The 17072-nt window shown below is 49.0% G+C and overlaps 9 protein-coding genes across 9 annotated transcripts; 7 read left to right on the top strand and 2 right to left on the bottom strand.

Moving 5' to 3' along the window:
• Window positions 1-542: 542 nt before the first annotated feature.
• Window positions 543-907, top strand: BDZ99DRAFT_380494 (uncharacterized protein; the record flags this gene model as incomplete). Its single annotated transcript, XM_033715191.1, has 3 exons — window positions 543-595; window positions 701-803; window positions 872-907. Coding segments are annotated over 3 exons (192 nt in total), but the record flags the coding sequence as incomplete, so codon positions are not given.
• A 24-nt stretch (window positions 908-931) lies between these two features.
• Window positions 932-1492, top strand: BDZ99DRAFT_231773 (uncharacterized protein). Its single transcript, XM_033713515.1, has one exon. It carries the CDS (start codon window positions 1087-1089, stop codon window positions 1375-1377), a length of 291 nt encoding a protein of 96 aa, XP_033581091.1. The 5' UTR covers window positions 932-1086; the 3' UTR covers window positions 1378-1492.
• Window positions 1493-1783: 291 nt separating this feature from the next.
• BDZ99DRAFT_459840 (uncharacterized protein) lies at window positions 1784-3367 on the top strand. The gene is made up of 2 exons (XM_033719250.1): window positions 1784-2626; window positions 2703-3367. Exons 1-2 carry the CDS (start codon window positions 2127-2129, stop codon window positions 3082-3084), a joined length of 882 nt encoding a protein of 293 aa, XP_033581090.1. The 5' UTR covers window positions 1784-2126; the 3' UTR covers window positions 3085-3367.
• Window positions 3368-3574: 207 nt separating this feature from the next.
• On the top strand, window positions 3575-5664 carry BDZ99DRAFT_516738 (HET-domain-containing protein; the record flags this gene model as incomplete). The annotated part of the gene is made up of 2 exons (XM_033725098.1): window positions 3575-3965; window positions 4052-5664. The coding sequence occupies 2 exons, from the start codon at window positions 3575-3577 to the stop codon at window positions 5662-5664; spliced, it is 2004 nt and encodes a 667-aa protein (XP_033581089.1).
• A 44-nt stretch (window positions 5665-5708) lies between these two features.
• Window positions 5709-8460, bottom strand: BDZ99DRAFT_554405 (uncharacterized protein; the record flags this gene model as incomplete). The annotated part of the gene is made up of 2 exons (XM_033727126.1): window positions 5709-7966; window positions 8334-8460. The coding sequence occupies 2 exons, from the start codon at window positions 8458-8460 to the stop codon at window positions 5784-5786; spliced, it is 2310 nt and encodes a 769-aa protein (XP_033581088.1). The 3' UTR covers window positions 5709-5783.
• Window positions 8461-10199: 1739 nt separating this feature from the next.
• BDZ99DRAFT_459838 (uncharacterized protein) lies at window positions 10200-11084 on the top strand. Its single transcript, XM_033719249.1, has 3 exons — window positions 10200-10504; window positions 10559-10870; window positions 10926-11084. Exons 1-3 carry the CDS (start codon window positions 10329-10331, stop codon window positions 11038-11040), a joined length of 603 nt encoding a protein of 200 aa, XP_033581087.1. The 5' UTR covers window positions 10200-10328; the 3' UTR covers window positions 11041-11084.
• BDZ99DRAFT_459837 (uncharacterized protein) lies at window positions 10955-11238 on the top strand. The gene has a single exon (XM_033719248.1). The coding sequence runs from the start codon at window positions 11052-11054 to the stop codon at window positions 11205-11207; it is 156 nt and encodes a 51-aa protein (XP_033581086.1). The 5' UTR covers window positions 10955-11051; the 3' UTR covers window positions 11208-11238.
• BDZ99DRAFT_495668 (uncharacterized protein) lies at window positions 11222-12672 on the top strand. Its single transcript, XM_033723392.1, has 2 exons — window positions 11222-11782; window positions 11830-12672. The coding sequence occupies exons 1-2, from the start codon at window positions 11327-11329 to the stop codon at window positions 12304-12306; spliced, it is 933 nt and encodes a 310-aa protein (XP_033581085.1). The 5' UTR covers window positions 11222-11326; the 3' UTR covers window positions 12307-12672.
• A 436-nt stretch (window positions 12673-13108) lies between these two features.
• On the bottom strand, window positions 13109-14137 carry BDZ99DRAFT_554403 (uncharacterized protein; the record flags this gene model as incomplete). Its single annotated transcript, XM_033727125.1, has 1 exon — window positions 13109-14137. One exon carries the CDS (start codon window positions 14135-14137, stop codon window positions 13109-13111), a length of 1029 nt encoding a protein of 342 aa, XP_033581084.1.
• Between the last annotated feature and the right edge of the window lie 2935 nt (window positions 14138-17072).

Genomic DNA, 17072 nt, shown 5'->3' with positions numbered 1-17072 from the left:
GATTCCCAAATTGAGGCGAAAGGGTGACACCGCATATCGAGAGCCCAATCAACGGATGATATTACGCTACTGCAGCCTTTAAGGCAACCAGTCTCGACCTTAAACGTCCTGTGCAAGCGATATCTTCATTCAGTACTCCTTCAGGGGTGATGAGTTCTTCAGCGAGGGAGGAAGGTTCCGTAAGCCATAGATTGACGTCGACACTGCAACGAGGTTTCATTACTGTGTGTTGGATGAGGAAAAGATTGATCTGGAATAGAGAAGTGCCTATTATTGGTGCATTGAGATAGATCTGGGTGTTTAAGGAGTTGGAATGAGTTGTGGGATTAGGTAAGCCATATGCGCCAAGGCGCTAATGACGGAAGCGGACTGGCGAGTTTCCGCTTACCGCACTCACGATTTCGCGAGTTCCACGACCCGCGAGAGCAGCCTCGACCACACCAACGACATCACAATCCTCGATATCGAGACACAGTCGCCATGGCCAGTGAGTGAAACTCTATCCAGTACTCTGCCTGTTTGTTACCAACTAATACTGCGAAGAATCCAAGAACTCGTCTCAGCACAATCAGGCGAAGAAGAACCATAGGAACGGGTGCGCATCCAATTCCCTCCAAAACCCTATGATGCGAGCGGATGGCCGAATATTTGAAATATCTACATGCACGAATTAGAGCTGACACCATCTCTCCGCCTGCAGTATCAAGAAGCCAAAGACCAACCGATACCCTTCCCTCAAAGGCACAGACCCCAAGTTCCGAAGGAACCATAGGCATGCGCTACACGGAACGATGAAGGCATTGGTGCGTAACTCATCGCCTCGATACACCGGTATACCCCAAGAACAGAGCTGACAGAGGTGGACTTGCAGAAGGAGGTCAAGGAGGGCAAGCGAGATTCGGCATGAGCGACTCCGGAACGGTCGAGAAGGATTGCGGTTTTCACGACGAGACATTTGGCTGGCGTCAATGGCATAAACACTCCGGCGGCAATTAGCTGAAATCAGGACAGAAATCCCTGCCAAGGGTGCAGTCAATGAGATCCACCAACAGTATGTGAGGGAACAGTGAGCCGACAGTCCATGATATGTCCGGACACCCACGGCTTTCGACTCTCTGTCTGACTACCCCCGGTTCTGGCCTTTTCCTATCGTTTTTCCCCGTTCGATTGACGACTTGTGTGACCTCAACATTGGCATTTGTGTGTACAGCACCACGCTCTCCTATGCGTTTTCTGCTGAAGGAAAAATTCTACGTGCCAAGATCAATTTCCCTCCCATTACCAAACACCGCCCTTTTGCCCATGAGGCGCGAGTGCATGAAGGAGAGGGGTACATATACCGTTTCGATGGATTTGCTTTTGACTCGTTGGAACTAGAGGATGTTGGATGGTTGGACCCTAGGAAATTAGACGCATGCTACATTCAATCTGAAAACCACTATTCACCGTTAAACCTGGAGAAATTGACCATGTCTGTTCGTATGAGTCTACCCTGTAACACTGACAATGAGCTCGTTGAAATACTACCTCAGCTAGATGTATCCCCGGTTTCCGAAACACGTGGACAAGACAGTGGAGCCGCCTATTCGGAAGACCGCAAAATTTCCAAATTGCCCACCATGACCTATTATCAACTGTCTACGAGCTCATCGCTTTATCTTTGATTCAAAAGCACAATGCCGATAAGGTTGCATAGAGACATCACGTACAGCTAGAATATGTCAAAGCTCAACCTCCATCCCATCTGATCATGGCGGGGCACCACCAACTCCGGTCCTCCCCGCCCTCACTCTCCGCTCTCAGTCCTCCTCCTTCCTCCTCGCCCTTCGACAAGCTGCCGGCGGTTTTCCAGAGCATCGCATTTGACAATAACCCGACAATATGAGCTCCATGCTTTGCTAAACCAACCGGAGAGCGAAACCCAGCTGCCCGTTTCATCTCAACCCAGTCCGGCGGCCCTTACGATTTTCAACTATCATATGCGTTCGGTCCCGTGTGCTTTTTTGCCAAACTGTGATCTTTCGTTATCTGCGCGTGTGTTCTTCTCGACAACAGTTGAGTTTTCATACGTCAACGTGGACTACCTCGCCGCCTTGCGTACCTGCTGACGACAAGATACCTCAACCATGGCAACCCAAGCGCACTGCGCCTACTGTTTCGAGACCTTAGCTGCTAGTTTGGAGCGGAGGCAACCCCTCGATCTAGCTCAGGTCGAAGCCTTGTGGAACAGATACAACGATGGGCCGGAGGATGCCGAAGAGGAGGACGCCGAAGACGAGGACGAAGCCACTCTCGACAATTCGCATCGTCCGGCTGCTATATGCCGTCTCATCGCTCCCAGCCCGGCTACCTCAAGCTCCTCTTCTGTGCCTTCCACGGCTTCGACATCCTCCGTGCCGAGCGAAGCTTCATCGGCGACCTCCAAGTCCTCGTCTGGCTCTTCATTCTTTTCTCTCGGCCGCCGGGCGAAGGGAGAAGCGAATCCAGCTCCCTCCACAATTGAAAAATCGCCACTTTTTGTGACCTGGAATACCGTTCTCGGCAGCGAAACCAGTTTGCGCGGCTGCATCGGCACGTTTGAGCCGCATGAGCTTGATGACGGGCTGCGGAGCTATGCTCTAACATCGTAAGTCATAGTTCGCTTAGTTCAAAGCGAGCTAGATGAAAATTACGGAAGCCTAACGTGCCATGTCAATCCATAGTGCCTTTGGTGATCACCGCTTCGATAGAATCGACAGCAGTGAACTTCCCTCTCTCGAATGCGGCGTCACGCTCCTGACAAACTTCGAAGACGCGCCAGATCCTATGGCGTGGGATATCGGTAAACATGGCCTACGTATCTCCTTCAAGTACAACGGAGAAACGCTTAGCTCGACATACCTTCCAGACGTCGCGCGTGAGCAAGACTGGACCAAGGAAAATACACTGATCAGCTTGATGCGTAAGGCTGGGTGGGGTGGCCGCAGAGATCAGTGGACTGCTGTCAAGTTAAAAGTCGTGCGGTATCAGGGACAGCAGGTCAAGCTTCGATACCCGGAATGGAAGGAGTGGAGTGACTGGGTCAATAAACAGGACGTGCTATAGATATGTGGACAGATGCCGTGATATCTGAGCGGCTGTTTCGAGTGCTGGCTATATGGGTATAGCTGGACAACCTTGTGAGTTTTGCGAGAACTAGTTAGAATAGGCGCCAATGATTAACGATATCCCCTCTTAACCCTACCATACTTCTCCTCGTTATTCATTGCGTTACTAAAGCTTTCCGGGGCATCCGAATATGCTAATTCTACATAGAGTAGCCTGCACAACTTATCCACCACTTTCTCGAATCTATCAATCTATAACAGGTATCTCGACGAAACTCAGGCGTTTCATTGTGCATGTGTTGTTCCAATATCCCAGAAGGCGTCGGATGGGCTCAATATGCCCAGTGAGAATGTCGGATTAGGCGCCCAAATGCAAGACATGCATGAGAAACATAATCCTTGTAACTACTACGCCACAATCAAAAGCTGCAGCTCCCAAGGCATCAGTATGGCTTCAGTCACTTCTTGTTTTCACTGCAAGCTTCACAATGACGCTGAGAGCGCGCGCCCATTCCTGCCGCCATTGCCAAACCATCACTATCGAAGTCCCCAAGCCGAACTCCGACAAAAACGACGATAAAGCACCTCTGCTATTCAAACTTAATGGGCTGAAAGTAGAAGCGGCTGCAGCAGACGGGTGTGATTTTCTTGCGTGGGCGCTGCGGGAGCTCGAACACAATGAAAGAAATGTGGATGGGTACGGCGTTGAGGAAGGCTGGAAGGTTGATGATCAGTGGGAGTTCGCGGGGAACTTTTACCATAAAGATATAAGAAATGACGGAATGTGTCCGCAGCGTTTACTCTGCCATTGGTCTTTGAAGGGGGAGAAGAGGTTTTGGACTGGCGAATTTGGGCACTTTGGTATCCTTGCAGAAGAAGGTTCGTGGCGTCTCTGTTTCCCTCTACTTGGCTTCTAGAGCGGAGCTCACAGCAAGAATACTTGATCAGATCCTAAATTTCTCCAGATGATCCTGCTGCTCGTTATGCACCCTGGAGGCCATCGAATCAAAGCAGAAGCTCTGACGCAGCTTTCAGTAAGGCACGCACTTGGCTGAAAGAGTGCCTCGATGATCACTCATTTGAAGATTGTAATGCCACAAGCGTAGAGACGATGCCGACAAGGGTCATCGATATCGATTGGAGCCATGATCGACTTGAACCCAACCTGCGACTGCTCGTGAGTCCTCCTCGAGAGCCGTATGTAGCCTTGAGCTACGTTTGGGGTGGCGACCAACCGATGAAGACTACCAAAGCAAACCTAGTGCCCCGGTGTCAAGAACTAGTCTTCTCTGACCTCCACCTAACAATACAAGATGCTATACGCACAACCTGGAACCTTTCCCGGCGCTTGTTATGGGTAGATTCCTTGTGCATAATTCAAGATGATCCGGACGATAAAGTGATAGAAATCGCGATGATGCCAGAGATATATCGGAACGCAGACCTTACCATCTCTGTAGCCTGCGCCGCCAGCTCGCAAGAAGGGTTCCTTGGAAACGTCGTGGTCCCAAGCCTCCGCGCAATCTCCATTCGCCTTCCGTACCGTTGCCCGGATGGTAAAATGGGCTCTATTATCGTCTTCTCCGAACCAGGAGAAGGTCGCGCAATTGATCCCATCGAAAAACGCGCCTGGACGTTGCAAGAATCATTTCTTTCCCGCCGGATCCTTCGATATGGCACCTTGTACTGCAGCTGGGTCTGCCGGGGACATCTAAAGGTGAACGATCCCGGCAGGTCTCTTCTAGAGGACTTGCAATGGAATACAGATTACATGCTACTAAACAGGAAGATGGCTATTTATAGTCGGTCCACCTCGAGCGATATCAAGGATATTCGGCAGCAATGGAGGTACATAATAGAGGAATATAGCTCGCGCTCGCTCTCCGAGCACAGCGACCGCCTCTCCGCGATCTCAGCACTCGCGCGGTTTTTCGGGCAAAGATTGAGCGGGCAGTACGCTGCTGGGATATGGCTCGAAGACCTGGCGCAGTTGCTGTGGACGCGCGCTTCGAGTCCTTGCAAACAGCGTCCGGAGCCTTGTCTCGCGCCTTCCTGGTCGTGGGCGTCGGTGGATGCGTCTAGTGTGATCAAGTTCCGGCATCAGGATGAGTATAGCCAGAAGTTCCTGGATTTGGATCCGAAATTAAGACTCATGTCCCATAATATCACGCCCGCAGACCCGTTTCATGCTTCTATCGGGGGGCATATCGAGATGGAAGGGCTAGTTCGACAAGCGATATGGGTGTACAACGATTCATTGTATCAGCTTGGCCCGGGAGGATTAGAAGAGGACACTAAGCTGAACACGTTTTCGGACACGATCGAAGATGCTTCCTCGAATACTTTGCGGTCGCACCTGGTCTGGTGCTTGCAGATCTGCCATTATCAGTCAGGGAGAGGTCCATTTGGGTTGATCTTGAAGACTGAAGATGAACAGACCTGGAGAAGAGTCGGAGTGTATGGGACTTCCATGGAGCCAGTTCTGGGCAGTCATAGGGCTAACAAAGTGCGGCCTCCAACAGCAATAATGGATCGGTGGATTTCTAAGCATGAGCTCCGTAAGATCGTCATTGAGTAAGTCATCAAATGTTAAATGAAGTTAATCTTCTCGAAGCTAGGCATGGGATCTGAAAAGGGCAGATAAAGAAAGGAAGCTTGTTGAGAAATAGGCATATATCATCATTACTATCAGCGAACTCACCAGATGTCGCGTAGATGATCCAGACCAATACCTCCATGCGCTTCGTTCATATGAGCATAGCATGCCCTGCTGTCTTTGAAAGTTTTCAGACATACCCAGCATATGTGCGTCTTGCACCCTCCGCAAGTCATATGATCGCATCCTTCGGTCTTCTCTATCGGAGTCTTGCAGATTGGACAGTCTTTGATGCCGTTTTCCCTCTTGAATTGCTCAAATGCTTCAACGCCGCCAGATTTGAGGTCCTTGTATGCAGCACAGCTCATGGAACCGTGCTGGCCGTGGCACGCGGTGCAGGTGACTTCGAGACAATTCTGACAGGTATGAGTGTTTGCGTTGGGGGTCACTCGGTAGGTGTAACCGCAGTCTGGCGTTGGACAGTTGTGAAAGTCTTGTGGGCGACGGCTAATGTAGGATTTGAGAGATGCTTCGAGGACTTCTTCGAAAGTATTCGACGATAGATGATTTTGGAGCTCGAGCAGAGTGAATACTTTTCCGCAATTTCCCATGTCCCCTTGACAGTTGAGAGAAAACTCTTTGTCCTGGGAGCCAGCTGCTACGCACATATCGCCGAAGCATTCGAGGCAGTAGATGTGGCTGCAATTAGTGCGAATTGGATTGTCAGCTTCGGTCCAGCATACGGTGCAGTCTTCATTAGCGAGAGACGCATCTGGTGGCTCGACGTGCGCGTCCTTTCTCTGTATCATTATCAGAGCAGAAAGATATTGCTCCTCGGTGCCAGTGATGATAATTCGTTTTGGACGTGAGACGACATCGAAGGCGACTGCATCGTCCCCAAGGGCACTGATGATTCGCCTCAGTCCTCCACTACAAGCCCAAAGGAAATCAGCCGGGTCCAGCTCAATGGCGTGAGTGGCTATAGGGTCTGATTTGATAGCCCTCAAAACGGCCTCCAGAACGATTGGATATTTCTCATGCGGACCGAAGAATTTCAAGTGCTTCTTTGCCTTGTTGCGAATAAGGAGAATTCCATGCTCATCTTGAATCTGTTTGATGAGACGATATGTTGTTCCATTGCTAGAAAGAGCCGCACTCCAGACCGGCATCCCTGCGTCCTCTATAGTCTCTCCGCCGATGGTTCGCTCTAATAAATTTGTCGCGTTGGAGACGTCTTTGGTGCTCTCGCCCTCAACTTTCAGTGTTGTGAACAGCTGAAGTGGGTCTGTGTTACGGTAGACTTTGTACTGAAGATGCGCTTGCCTCCATTCTTTGGCATGTATGGCAAGCTGCTCCTCTAGAGCATCGTATATCATTGTAGATATCTTGAACTTTGCAGAGTTGACCAGCTGCACCGTCAATTTTCCTGTATTTAGAAAGCCTTGACTTTGATCATGCAGCGTACGAACAGACTCTCGAGCATCCGCTTCCTCTTCAAACCTGGCCACTACTTTGAAACGTTTTCCATGTGACTGGGAGGGGTCCCAATGGAACTCGTTAGGTCCGATGTTGGCGAATAAAGACTCCACGAATACCGCCGTGGTCTCTGTGCTAAAGAACTCCCCACACTTGCCAAGCTCGTAGTGTCGCGGTCTATCTTGCCTTAAAAATATCGAGTCTTCAATGTTGGATTTTGTGGCGTAGCTTGGCACGCCTTTCAAAGTCAAGGTCCACGCTACGGGGTTTCTGCCACGGGAGGGGCTATGATTTGGCGGATCGGCACTGACTTTCTGACCCAAAATCTTGTATAGGCCACTGTTGAACCTCTCACTTGCTCGTTTGGCTATGTCTTCGTTTCCGAAATTCATCCAGACAGCGCGGGTGGGTTTATGCCAAGATATATGAACCTTGTTACAGCTAACACGGCGGCCAGCTGCTCTCGATGTAGTGGATGACGGGATAGACTGAACCTCGAATACGGGACCCTGAGCATCGGGTCTCGATTTGACTATTGCGCAAAAGCTTTTGGCAAATAGCGGATCCTCGACTTTGACCAGTGCACTAGCTATCTCTCCTAACCGCAGAATGCGTACACTTCGAGCCGGTACCTCAAACCCGAAGCTCCCAATAAGAGTGGAGACTGAAGCTGGGGTGCTGTCGGCGGCCAGACCACTCATACGGATTGAGGAGAAATCCGAGGGTAGGTTGACCTTAGATACCCGACCGCCATCCTCGAACTGCGCATATACCCCAGAGTATTCGCGTGAGAAGTCGTCATGGTCTCCTAGGTCCTATAACCACTTAGTTATCGCCATTGAGGTTACATAGGCAGCTTTCAAGACCTACGCTGATCTTCAAACCTAGTTCAGGCTGGCTTCCAGATGTCGTGTCGTTGGAGTGGGAAAATGGACAGTTTGCTCCGTTGCGGCAGGATCCTTGCAAGAAGTACTTGCAAGGGAGGAGATGACGGGTATCCCCTGGTATTGAAGCCGGAGTATTGAACGTTGGTTCGGCAATCACATCTCCGCCATCCGGAAGTGAAGGTACATGAGCGAATGAGCATTTACTTCCCTTTCGGCATGTCCCGCTCTGGAAAAAGCGGCAAGGCATTTCAGAGGTCATAGATGGTTGATCGGTTGCGTGGTCCCTACGACGGAGGTTCAAGCCCTGGATATCAGGCAAGGCTGGAGGGACTGGTGCAGCACCAACATCATGACTGAATGAACATGAATTTCCTTTGACACATCGCCCCTGTAGAAAGAATCTACACACTGTCATTTTGCAGATGTTGGTGAAGAGATAACGAAGTTGGCTGTGTGAGCGAAGATTAGGGTCATGAAGGTGATGTCTACAAAGTATTTGAGGGGCTGTGAGCTTGGTGTAACCATGAGTATGCAGGTAGCCTTACTGCGCCGCAAGGCAACAGCCAGCTAGCATTATCTTACCTTCACTTCAGTACTGCGAGCATTTTCGTTACATACTTAGTTCTCATCCACAATACCGCGACTCTTGTCGTTGTCCAGTGAGCCGCAAGCCGGCTGACATTACATTTCGGTAATGATGCATGTTGCTGGTATATCAACGAAGTTAGGAGACCGATGCTAGGGTTTCAATCTTAGGCCCAGCAGTTCCGGAGGGACATTTGGCGATGACAACTTAAGTTATGAGTGCAAGATAGCTTAGAGGAAACCGGTAGTAGAAATTGGGACTAAGTAAAGGGATAGGACCTCGAGTCAGGGCTTGAAAGTGTAATCACTAGCACGACTCAGCGAAATCACCTATCGTCATCATCGGCTCTTACCATCAATAGAGGTGTCCCTCAAAGGCATCAATCTACAAGAACGGCATAGACGACTACGACAGTACAGCGCCTTCTCATGATTCTCGCATATGATCGAGTTTATTCGTCCATCGAGATACGAGCATCTCAACGCCGACCGTCGCATCTTTGGAATGGCCACTTTTTTTTCACGTTCTGTTCTCGTATTCTATCTCGACATCATAATGCTGTTGAAATTTTGCAGCACATTGGTGATGAACTTGAAATCTGAGTCCGTGTTTCACTGATGATCTCTAAAGTTGAAAAACAGACTTCGATGAGTATCGGAAAATATGAGCATCGTAGCCTCTGACACGCAGCACCTCAAAATGAGCACCAGCACCAGGCTAGGGGGCTTAAAAAACTTTTTGGATGTGCAACAACATTCGTTTGAGATATTCGGCCTGCACCACTCGTTTATTCCGAGTTTGTGTTGAGTTTCCGTCGTGAGCTTGCGAACGCATGAATGTATTCGCGCGCGCTTACGAGCTGCACACGTTTTTAGACGCAATCGAAGATACTCCCTCCCGATTTGCAGATCTGCTATCATCAGTCAGATAGAGGTCCGTATGGGTTGATCTTGAAGACTGAAAATGAATGGGCCGGGAGAAGAGCTAGAGTGTATGACACTCTGATGGACGTTAAAGGCATTCAGAAAGCTAGCGAAGGGCGGTATCTGACACCGATAATGGGTTGGTAGATATCTAAGCCTGAGCTTCGTATGTTGATCATCATTTAACATCAAGACAGAAGAATGCATTAGTAGAAAAGACAGATTAGGAGACAGATTAAGGGTGTGGTCAGCTTAAATTGCTAAAAAGAGGCGAATAAATCACCAAGAGCACAGAGAAAAGCCAACATATTCGCAGCCTTTTGTTGGATCAAATGTGAGTATGCCCGGGAAGTAATCGATGTCTAGATCCTAAAATTACATCGAAACCCTCACACAACTCTCTAGAATTTTCGACACAAAACGTGTCGCGCCTTATATCATGAGCGACGCGTACTCCTCGAACGCGGTCTGTGTAATATATTCCGGCAGTCATGTACAAACTCCCACTCGCTAGGTCCTTAATGCATGAAGGAATTCGCGCGCGCTTAGCCGATTTGGTTGACAGATCACGGGGACAGCTGTGCCGCAACTTTGCGACTACCCCCTCGTCTGCTCCATCGCTGCCTGGGAGAGATAAGCCCTCTACTTGTTACGAACGCTTGGAGGCTTCACCGTTTCACCAGCGCATCTGTGCCACTACACACCCTTTGCTTTGGCGGGAAGTTCTATTTCGAGGCACTTCACTGTTCAGACAAGTAAACGGAAGTTTCAGATATGGACAGACGAGACGGAGGTCATGACCTATGGGAAAGTATCGTGGCCGAGGGACGTGACTTGCGTGGATACAGCAGTAACTTCAGCACATACCTCCCTCCAATGCAGAGAATGACTGCAAGAATGTCCGACATGAATATTGAAATGGCTATCAATAGTTTTTATGCATACGATAGGTACTGCAAAAATGGACCTCTTTACGTCGAGAGATAAACTAATGAGACAAACAGTTCTCCAGGATGGCTAAAGAATGAGCGCAGTGAAGGTATCAGCAAGGACCATCTGGACGATGCCGCGCAGAGAGCACAAGGAGTGTATTATCACGATTCTTTTGACCCAGATCGTGTATTTCATGGCCACAAACTGTTCGTACCGTCTCTTCAAAGAGATCGAGATAACAATACGGATCGGACGAAGCGTGCTGAAGTTCTCATGAAGCATACGCAGAACAACGAAAGGTTCACTAAGAGTGAGTACGCCTGGGAAGCCGATGCGTGGTCGGATATATTTGGCAGAATCAGGGATCACCCTCATCTGGCAGCGTATGTTTACCATTAATTACCTCTTGATGAGCCTCTAAGCTAACCACTATTCCAGCGACAAGCGTGAATATCGGGCTAGGTATGACTCGGGTTGTAACAGCTACAACCTAGGATCAACAACTCATACGGTTCACGGTCACCTACGTACAGACTTGGAGTTGCTGGCATAGTAGCTGCCTACATGCCTAGCCAGTTACAACTTCTACAGAGAGGGGTTGGGGTACGGTGGCCTACCCTGCCTAATGCTGCCTACTGCTGCCTCCAATTAGTGCTTCTGCCTATGCATACAGTCACTTCCTACGTAGTATATAGTTTGGCCTTCGGGCCCCCGAAATAAGACAGAGTTCACATCAATTTTCAACCTGAGTGTATGCCGAAACCGACAAATACAAAGGCACCCTCACCGGAGAGTCTCGCACCATCAAACGGATTCCTGATGCAACTTTCGGTCTCTCGATGATCCCAACGGGCTCTCCTGAGTCCCAACCTGCTTTCGGTCTCGATAAACAGCTGTGCGAAGACCAGCTCAACTTACTTTATGCCGAATTTGGATTTGCTGTAGACCCCCGAATGGATCGTGATGATACCAGCCTCATATTCCCGTGGGGCGTGTACGAGGCCAAAGGATGGGCAGGAGACTGTAGAGAGGCACGAAGTCAAGCGCTCGCTGCCGGAGCTGCGTATCTTGATATGCTAGACTGTCTGGCTCGTACACCTGACTCAAGTGGCTATCCTACGGCCTACCAAACACATGAAAGCCGCAATTTCCAAGTATTCGCTCTAACCTCATATGGCGCTCAGTGGCATATTAATGTGGGATACCGACGACCTCGAGAGAAAGTAGATACTGAATGTGCTGATTGGGTCCACCCGGTTCACGTTGAAAATGGGCGAGTGAGCGACTACGTATACGTAAGTGATATACACCACATTAAGGACGTGACTGACGCACGACACAGATCTTCCAAAGAGTCTGGAGCGGCCGCGTCGTCAACCAAAAGCGAGCGTACGAGCTTCTGACATTAATTGACCAGATCCAAGATTGGGCTACGCATAAACACCGAGACTTCGTAACTCGTCACTTGGTGCCATGGACCCGATTAGGCAGGAGATGGCAAATTGACCGAGTTTGGACATTTGATCCAGACGACGAGCGCTCAAGTCGCCAGAGAGTGTACAGTGAGGACCCTCAGGGAGAGGCAAGGCGAAGATCTAGCCACAGAAGCTCGATGAACATTAATTTCCTTCTTGCCAAATACAAGGGCTTGAACCAAGCTACACGCTTCAAACTACAAGCTAAGGCGGATAGAATATACGATAGAAGAGGTGGGCATGGAATTGATATGAAGCAGAGGTGGAAGTTGCTAAAGAAAATGATCCGTCAAGAAGCACACCGCCGATGTAATAGCCCGTATAGGGCCCGCGGTCGTGATTGATCGATGGTGCTTCTTTGCGAGAGTTCACCTGGAACACTCGAATGAATTCACTCAGCTTTTGAAGCTCGACAGAGGTCGTCTTCACGTTTCCGTTTTGAGAGCACTGCAAAATCCGAGTCTGTATTCGCTCTCAAGGTAGATTTCTCTTAGGTTCATCCAGCCAATATTGCAGGCATGTATCTTCCCGAACACTTTATATGGGCAATGCCCAGGAAACGCTCATTAAAAAAGCTCGATATGGCACAAAAAGTAGCAATGGTCCCTTCGAATGTTGCTGAGAGGATGTCCTCACTATATATCACGTGACATCTTTCACCTCTGCAATGAGTATATACTGCGGGATATCCTTACACTATCAACGACGACCTCATGAATTTGCGACTCATTACAATGCCGGATCCACAAATTAGACTAGAGCCTATTCAAAATAGTTCTAATTGATCTACCAGGGCAGCAGATCGGAACGGAGATGTGCGGATGCTCCTTTTCAGTATCAGATGTGCTGTATATGAGCATTGATGGTTCTTTAGAGCATCTAGGCATTCCGGAATAGGTATCTGTTTCGGGTTGATCGCCATATATACCATCATTCCAATCCAAAAAGTTGACAATTACCGCGTATATGATCTATACCACTACCATCATGGGCTTCGATCATGGAAGCATAGTATGGCCTGCGCCACTCGTTTCTTCTGAGTTTAGGATAGGTCATTGTTCCCGGCACACGTCGGCGTTAGCGGCACCAGTTCAATCTTACGGACTTGACAGTGAGTTCTTGAGTTGGCTCATGGGCAGCTCAAACTCAAGTTTCCCATTGGGACGATCCTTCTTCGGGTGGCCTTTCAGGTCCAAAAGGTTCCAGTACAACCCCAGCTTCTATGATCCTCTTGATCTCTTCTTCGTCTACCTCTGAAGATTTGCCGCTGACTTCGTCCATTCTAAGCTGCCACACGTCTTCAATGAAGTTTGGAAAGGGCTCACTGTAGTCCTCCCACTTCTGCTCGAATTCTTCCATGAGAGCCTCAAGCATCTCGATGCCTTGGCTCTCCGTAAAATGGATGTCGCGGATTCCTTGCTGATTCAGAATGTCTTCTAAGCAGTAACTGGGCCAGTGGATGTATTTGGCAATCTTGTGACAACAAGTGTGCGTAAGATTCAGAGAGTTGAACGTTAAACCCTGAAACGTCGATACTGCTAGCCAGGGATGTGATTGCTTATGCTTCTCCACGATGATGTACACCTGATCTAGAGCTTGGCACATCAACCGCTCATGTTCATCAGGCAGCTGCCTGACTGCCCCATGATGGCGGTAATCCAAAAGAGACATAGTCGCACCGCTGACTGCTTCTTGTATAGCACAAGTGAGTGGGGTGCAGCCATCCGTGGAACAATGGCAGTCGCAATGGCCCCGAGTAGGTGCCAGGATGATACTCTTGACGAAAGAAAACTCCAGCCATTCGTCAATTCCCCGGAAGAGGTTTCCCAAGCGCAAAGCTGCATCGGCGAGTCTTCTTATGATGACATGTGCGGGCGTTGCCCGAAACTTTAGATGACCAAACCAGCTCATGAGACCAATGAACCCTCCTACGCTATGCTTCATGTGGGTAATGTGCCTCCATAAGGGGGTTTGATTGTCGTATTCTGTTGCTATGTCGTGAAACCCGGCTTCCCATAGGCACTCCCCCGAGCCAGGAGCGAGAGAGCCGTGGTGATAGATGTCATTAAATTCCGACGCCCAGGAGGATTGCTTCTCTGAATTTGCTTCGTCACTAGCTGAATCAGAAGTCGAGATGGTCCGCTGTTGGGCTAGAAAAATGACCAGCCTCGTCATGATTTCTTTGCCGTCCTCGTCTGGATACCGATCATAAAAGTTGCACGCCGTGGACGGTATATCCCTAATTGCATTTATAGGGTATCCAACGTCAAGAAGATAACGTACGGTATCCGGGTCTCGAAATTTCAAAGCTAGTTCGAGAATGGAGAAATAGCTTCTAAACTTGTTGGACCATTTCTCTCCTTCTAATGGATATAGGCGAAGACCCTCTGGCCAAAATGCGAGACTCCAGGGAAAAGCCTTGTTTGAATGTCCATTCAATTCGATCTGGTGAGCGAATTTATTCGCTGACCTTTGTAAAATTATGGAGGACATACTGTCTACCTCGTTTTCATATGCTAGGCTGTCTCCCACGTGTTCATATGCTAGGCGCACTTAGCAGCTTACAGCTTTGGAGTGAAAACATGTGCTGACCGTCAATATTTCCTTGCACTGAGAAAATATCGGCAAGAAAATCAAAGTATCGTTGTGAGATGCGAATCGAATGAATAACCCAATGGTCTAGTCTCCTGGTGATATTAGAGCAGGCCATCTTTGCAACGAATAAATTCGGCCTGTCTCCCCTCCAGCAGTTATCGAGCAGAATCCGTAGCGGTGTACAACGACTAATGACACGTCAGAAAACCTGAGTAGCCACAAGAAGGACAAAATTACATCTCAAATGGCCCTCCGTATATTTCCTCGTTGCAGGGCACGCCCTCTTGGGTGAAGCTATCCAAGAATGCACATGCCGTGTCTGCATCAATGACGTCGAAATTGATGAGACGGGCAGTTAAGTGACAAGCAAACTTATCTCGATCAGCATTTTACACTCATCGAAAACAGACCTTTACTACTTACATGGAACACAGTTGCGCGATTAGATACAACATCGGATGGCCCGAGCACGATTTTCACGAAAGCTCTGTATCACTCTGGCCGATATTTCTTTGCACAAGGCATCTACATCTTGTCGGAGCATTGGAAATTCATTTGAAAAATACGTGGGCATCCAGAATGGATCTATCTGCAATAGCCTCGCAGCATCGTCGAAAGGTTTGAACGCAGGCGATTCTCTAGGCACCACAGTCCGATATTTGAGTGTCGGAGACATTGTAGTCCAACCTCCCTCTCTAGCATAGAGCAAGCCAAAGGTTACGCAAAACCCGATGAGTTTTGAACAGTATATGAAGCGTACTTCAGCAACTTGGATGAAGTCTCCGTGAGGGAATCGCGGACAACTTGGCAAATGGTCCGAATCGTGTTGCCAGAACGTCGAGAAGAGCTTGTAGCGTCTCGAAACTTCACGGCGTTGTGCGAGTAAGCGGCATTTGCAGTCGAGCTGAGAACATTGCGGGTGTATCGCTACTGACTTCTTGTACCTGCGAAGATTTCGTCTGAATGAGGGTCGAAGATTGTTCAAGTCCCTGGAAGCATCGTCGAGAAGACTAGGGTGCATCTGAGAGGCATTGTGAAGAGTTCCAGCCTCAGTCATCTGCAGAGTGTGAGCAAGTGCTACTTAGATTATCATTCACTTACCAGTAACTCTAAACGTCGGACCACAGAGTCTAGCTGCGTCGATAACCGTGATGCTTGGATAGACACGTGTGAGTTAATGAGTGAGGTCTGATGTCCCTGGGCAATCACCAAACTCTGTATTCCGCCGTCTAGGCGCTGCAATGTCGTACTTTGCTCGTCCAAATGTGTACTCAATTGACTGTTCTGGAGAACAAGGGCATTGCTCTTCGAAGAAATATTTGTGAAGTGGCGGTTTTCAACGTCACTAGAACTGCGATGAGACCTTGGATCTAGATTCTCTATGATGTACTGAAGGCTGACGCCTACATGTGTAGAATTTGCAACGCCAGTTGTAGGCTCGCTTATAATCTGTCCAAATTACGCTGCATCTCCGAGAGTGTGTCCCTCTTGAAAGGCCACAGAAGCCTCTTCCTAGCAAGCCGCATACGATCTTCTAGCGTAGCTGGCATCTTTATCTCTGACAGCCAGTTAGAATGCTCCTACGCACATCTGCCTACGCGTCTCAGCTGGACAAGGTTCACTTGTTGTTTGCCACCGTTGCTGCCTGCAACCCCTGGTCTCTCTTCACTATATAGCCACTCGTTAGCACCTCAATACAACTCATGCTTTCCTCACTGATCCTTTGCCCTTCCTGCGCCAGCTGCCAATCTCTCCACACTTCCTGATGATACATCCTAGCTTGTGTACCCGATCACTACAAGATTGGAGAGCAAGGTGCAGCTGTGCGGACGGTCCATCATTGTCAAGTTCAACTTTGTCTTTGACAAGGCCCAAGACCTCCAGGATGCCTTGGAGACCTTCCACCCGTTGTATAGCTACATCGATATCCTTGTGGTAGCTTCGAAACTCTAAGTAGTATTGCACAAGGCCTTGGCATACTTGGATTCCGAGTGAGGTGATGCCGACAGCGGTGCCTGTTATAGAAAAGGGATCTGCCGTACTCAGGAGCTATCGAGTACCCAAGCAGGTTCTCGACACCGTAGACTCATCGAATACCTACTCTCGAGCGTTGAATAGTTCAGTTCCAAGTGAAGAAAAAACGTGCACTAGAGATGGACTGTCGGGGAACGGAAGGCATAGAAAGAGCAGGCGGAAAGAAATTGACGAGATATAAGCAAGGCTGAAAAACCTTGAGGGGCAGCGAAGTTCTTATAGGTGACCGGTAGTCTACGAGGCTGAATAGCGCTAACGATGTACGATTCCAGCGAATGAGATCAGTGTTGACGCGAGAAGGCGGCAACGACAGGTCGGCAGTGCAGCGTCGTACAATCTCCGAAGAGAAGACCAACGAGAAGCAAGCTGAAGCTTGCGGTGTTGGCGTTCCGCTCTAGCGAAGGAACTAATCAGATTGCGCGGAATAGACCAATAGCTGAAAGGGAAGTAGCTAGTATTTTCTACGCTCTTTACTTTCTCA

This window comes from Mytilinidion resinicola (assembly GCF_010093595.1).
Source record: "Mytilinidion resinicola strain CBS 304.34 unplaced genomic scaffold BDZ99scaffold_4, whole genome shotgun sequence".
Classification (NCBI taxonomy): Eukaryota; Fungi; Ascomycota; class Dothideomycetes; order Mytilinidiales; family Mytilinidiaceae; genus Mytilinidion; species Mytilinidion resinicola.
Note: the sequence above shows the minus strand (reverse complement) of the source record. Positions and strands in the feature narration are given on the sequence as shown.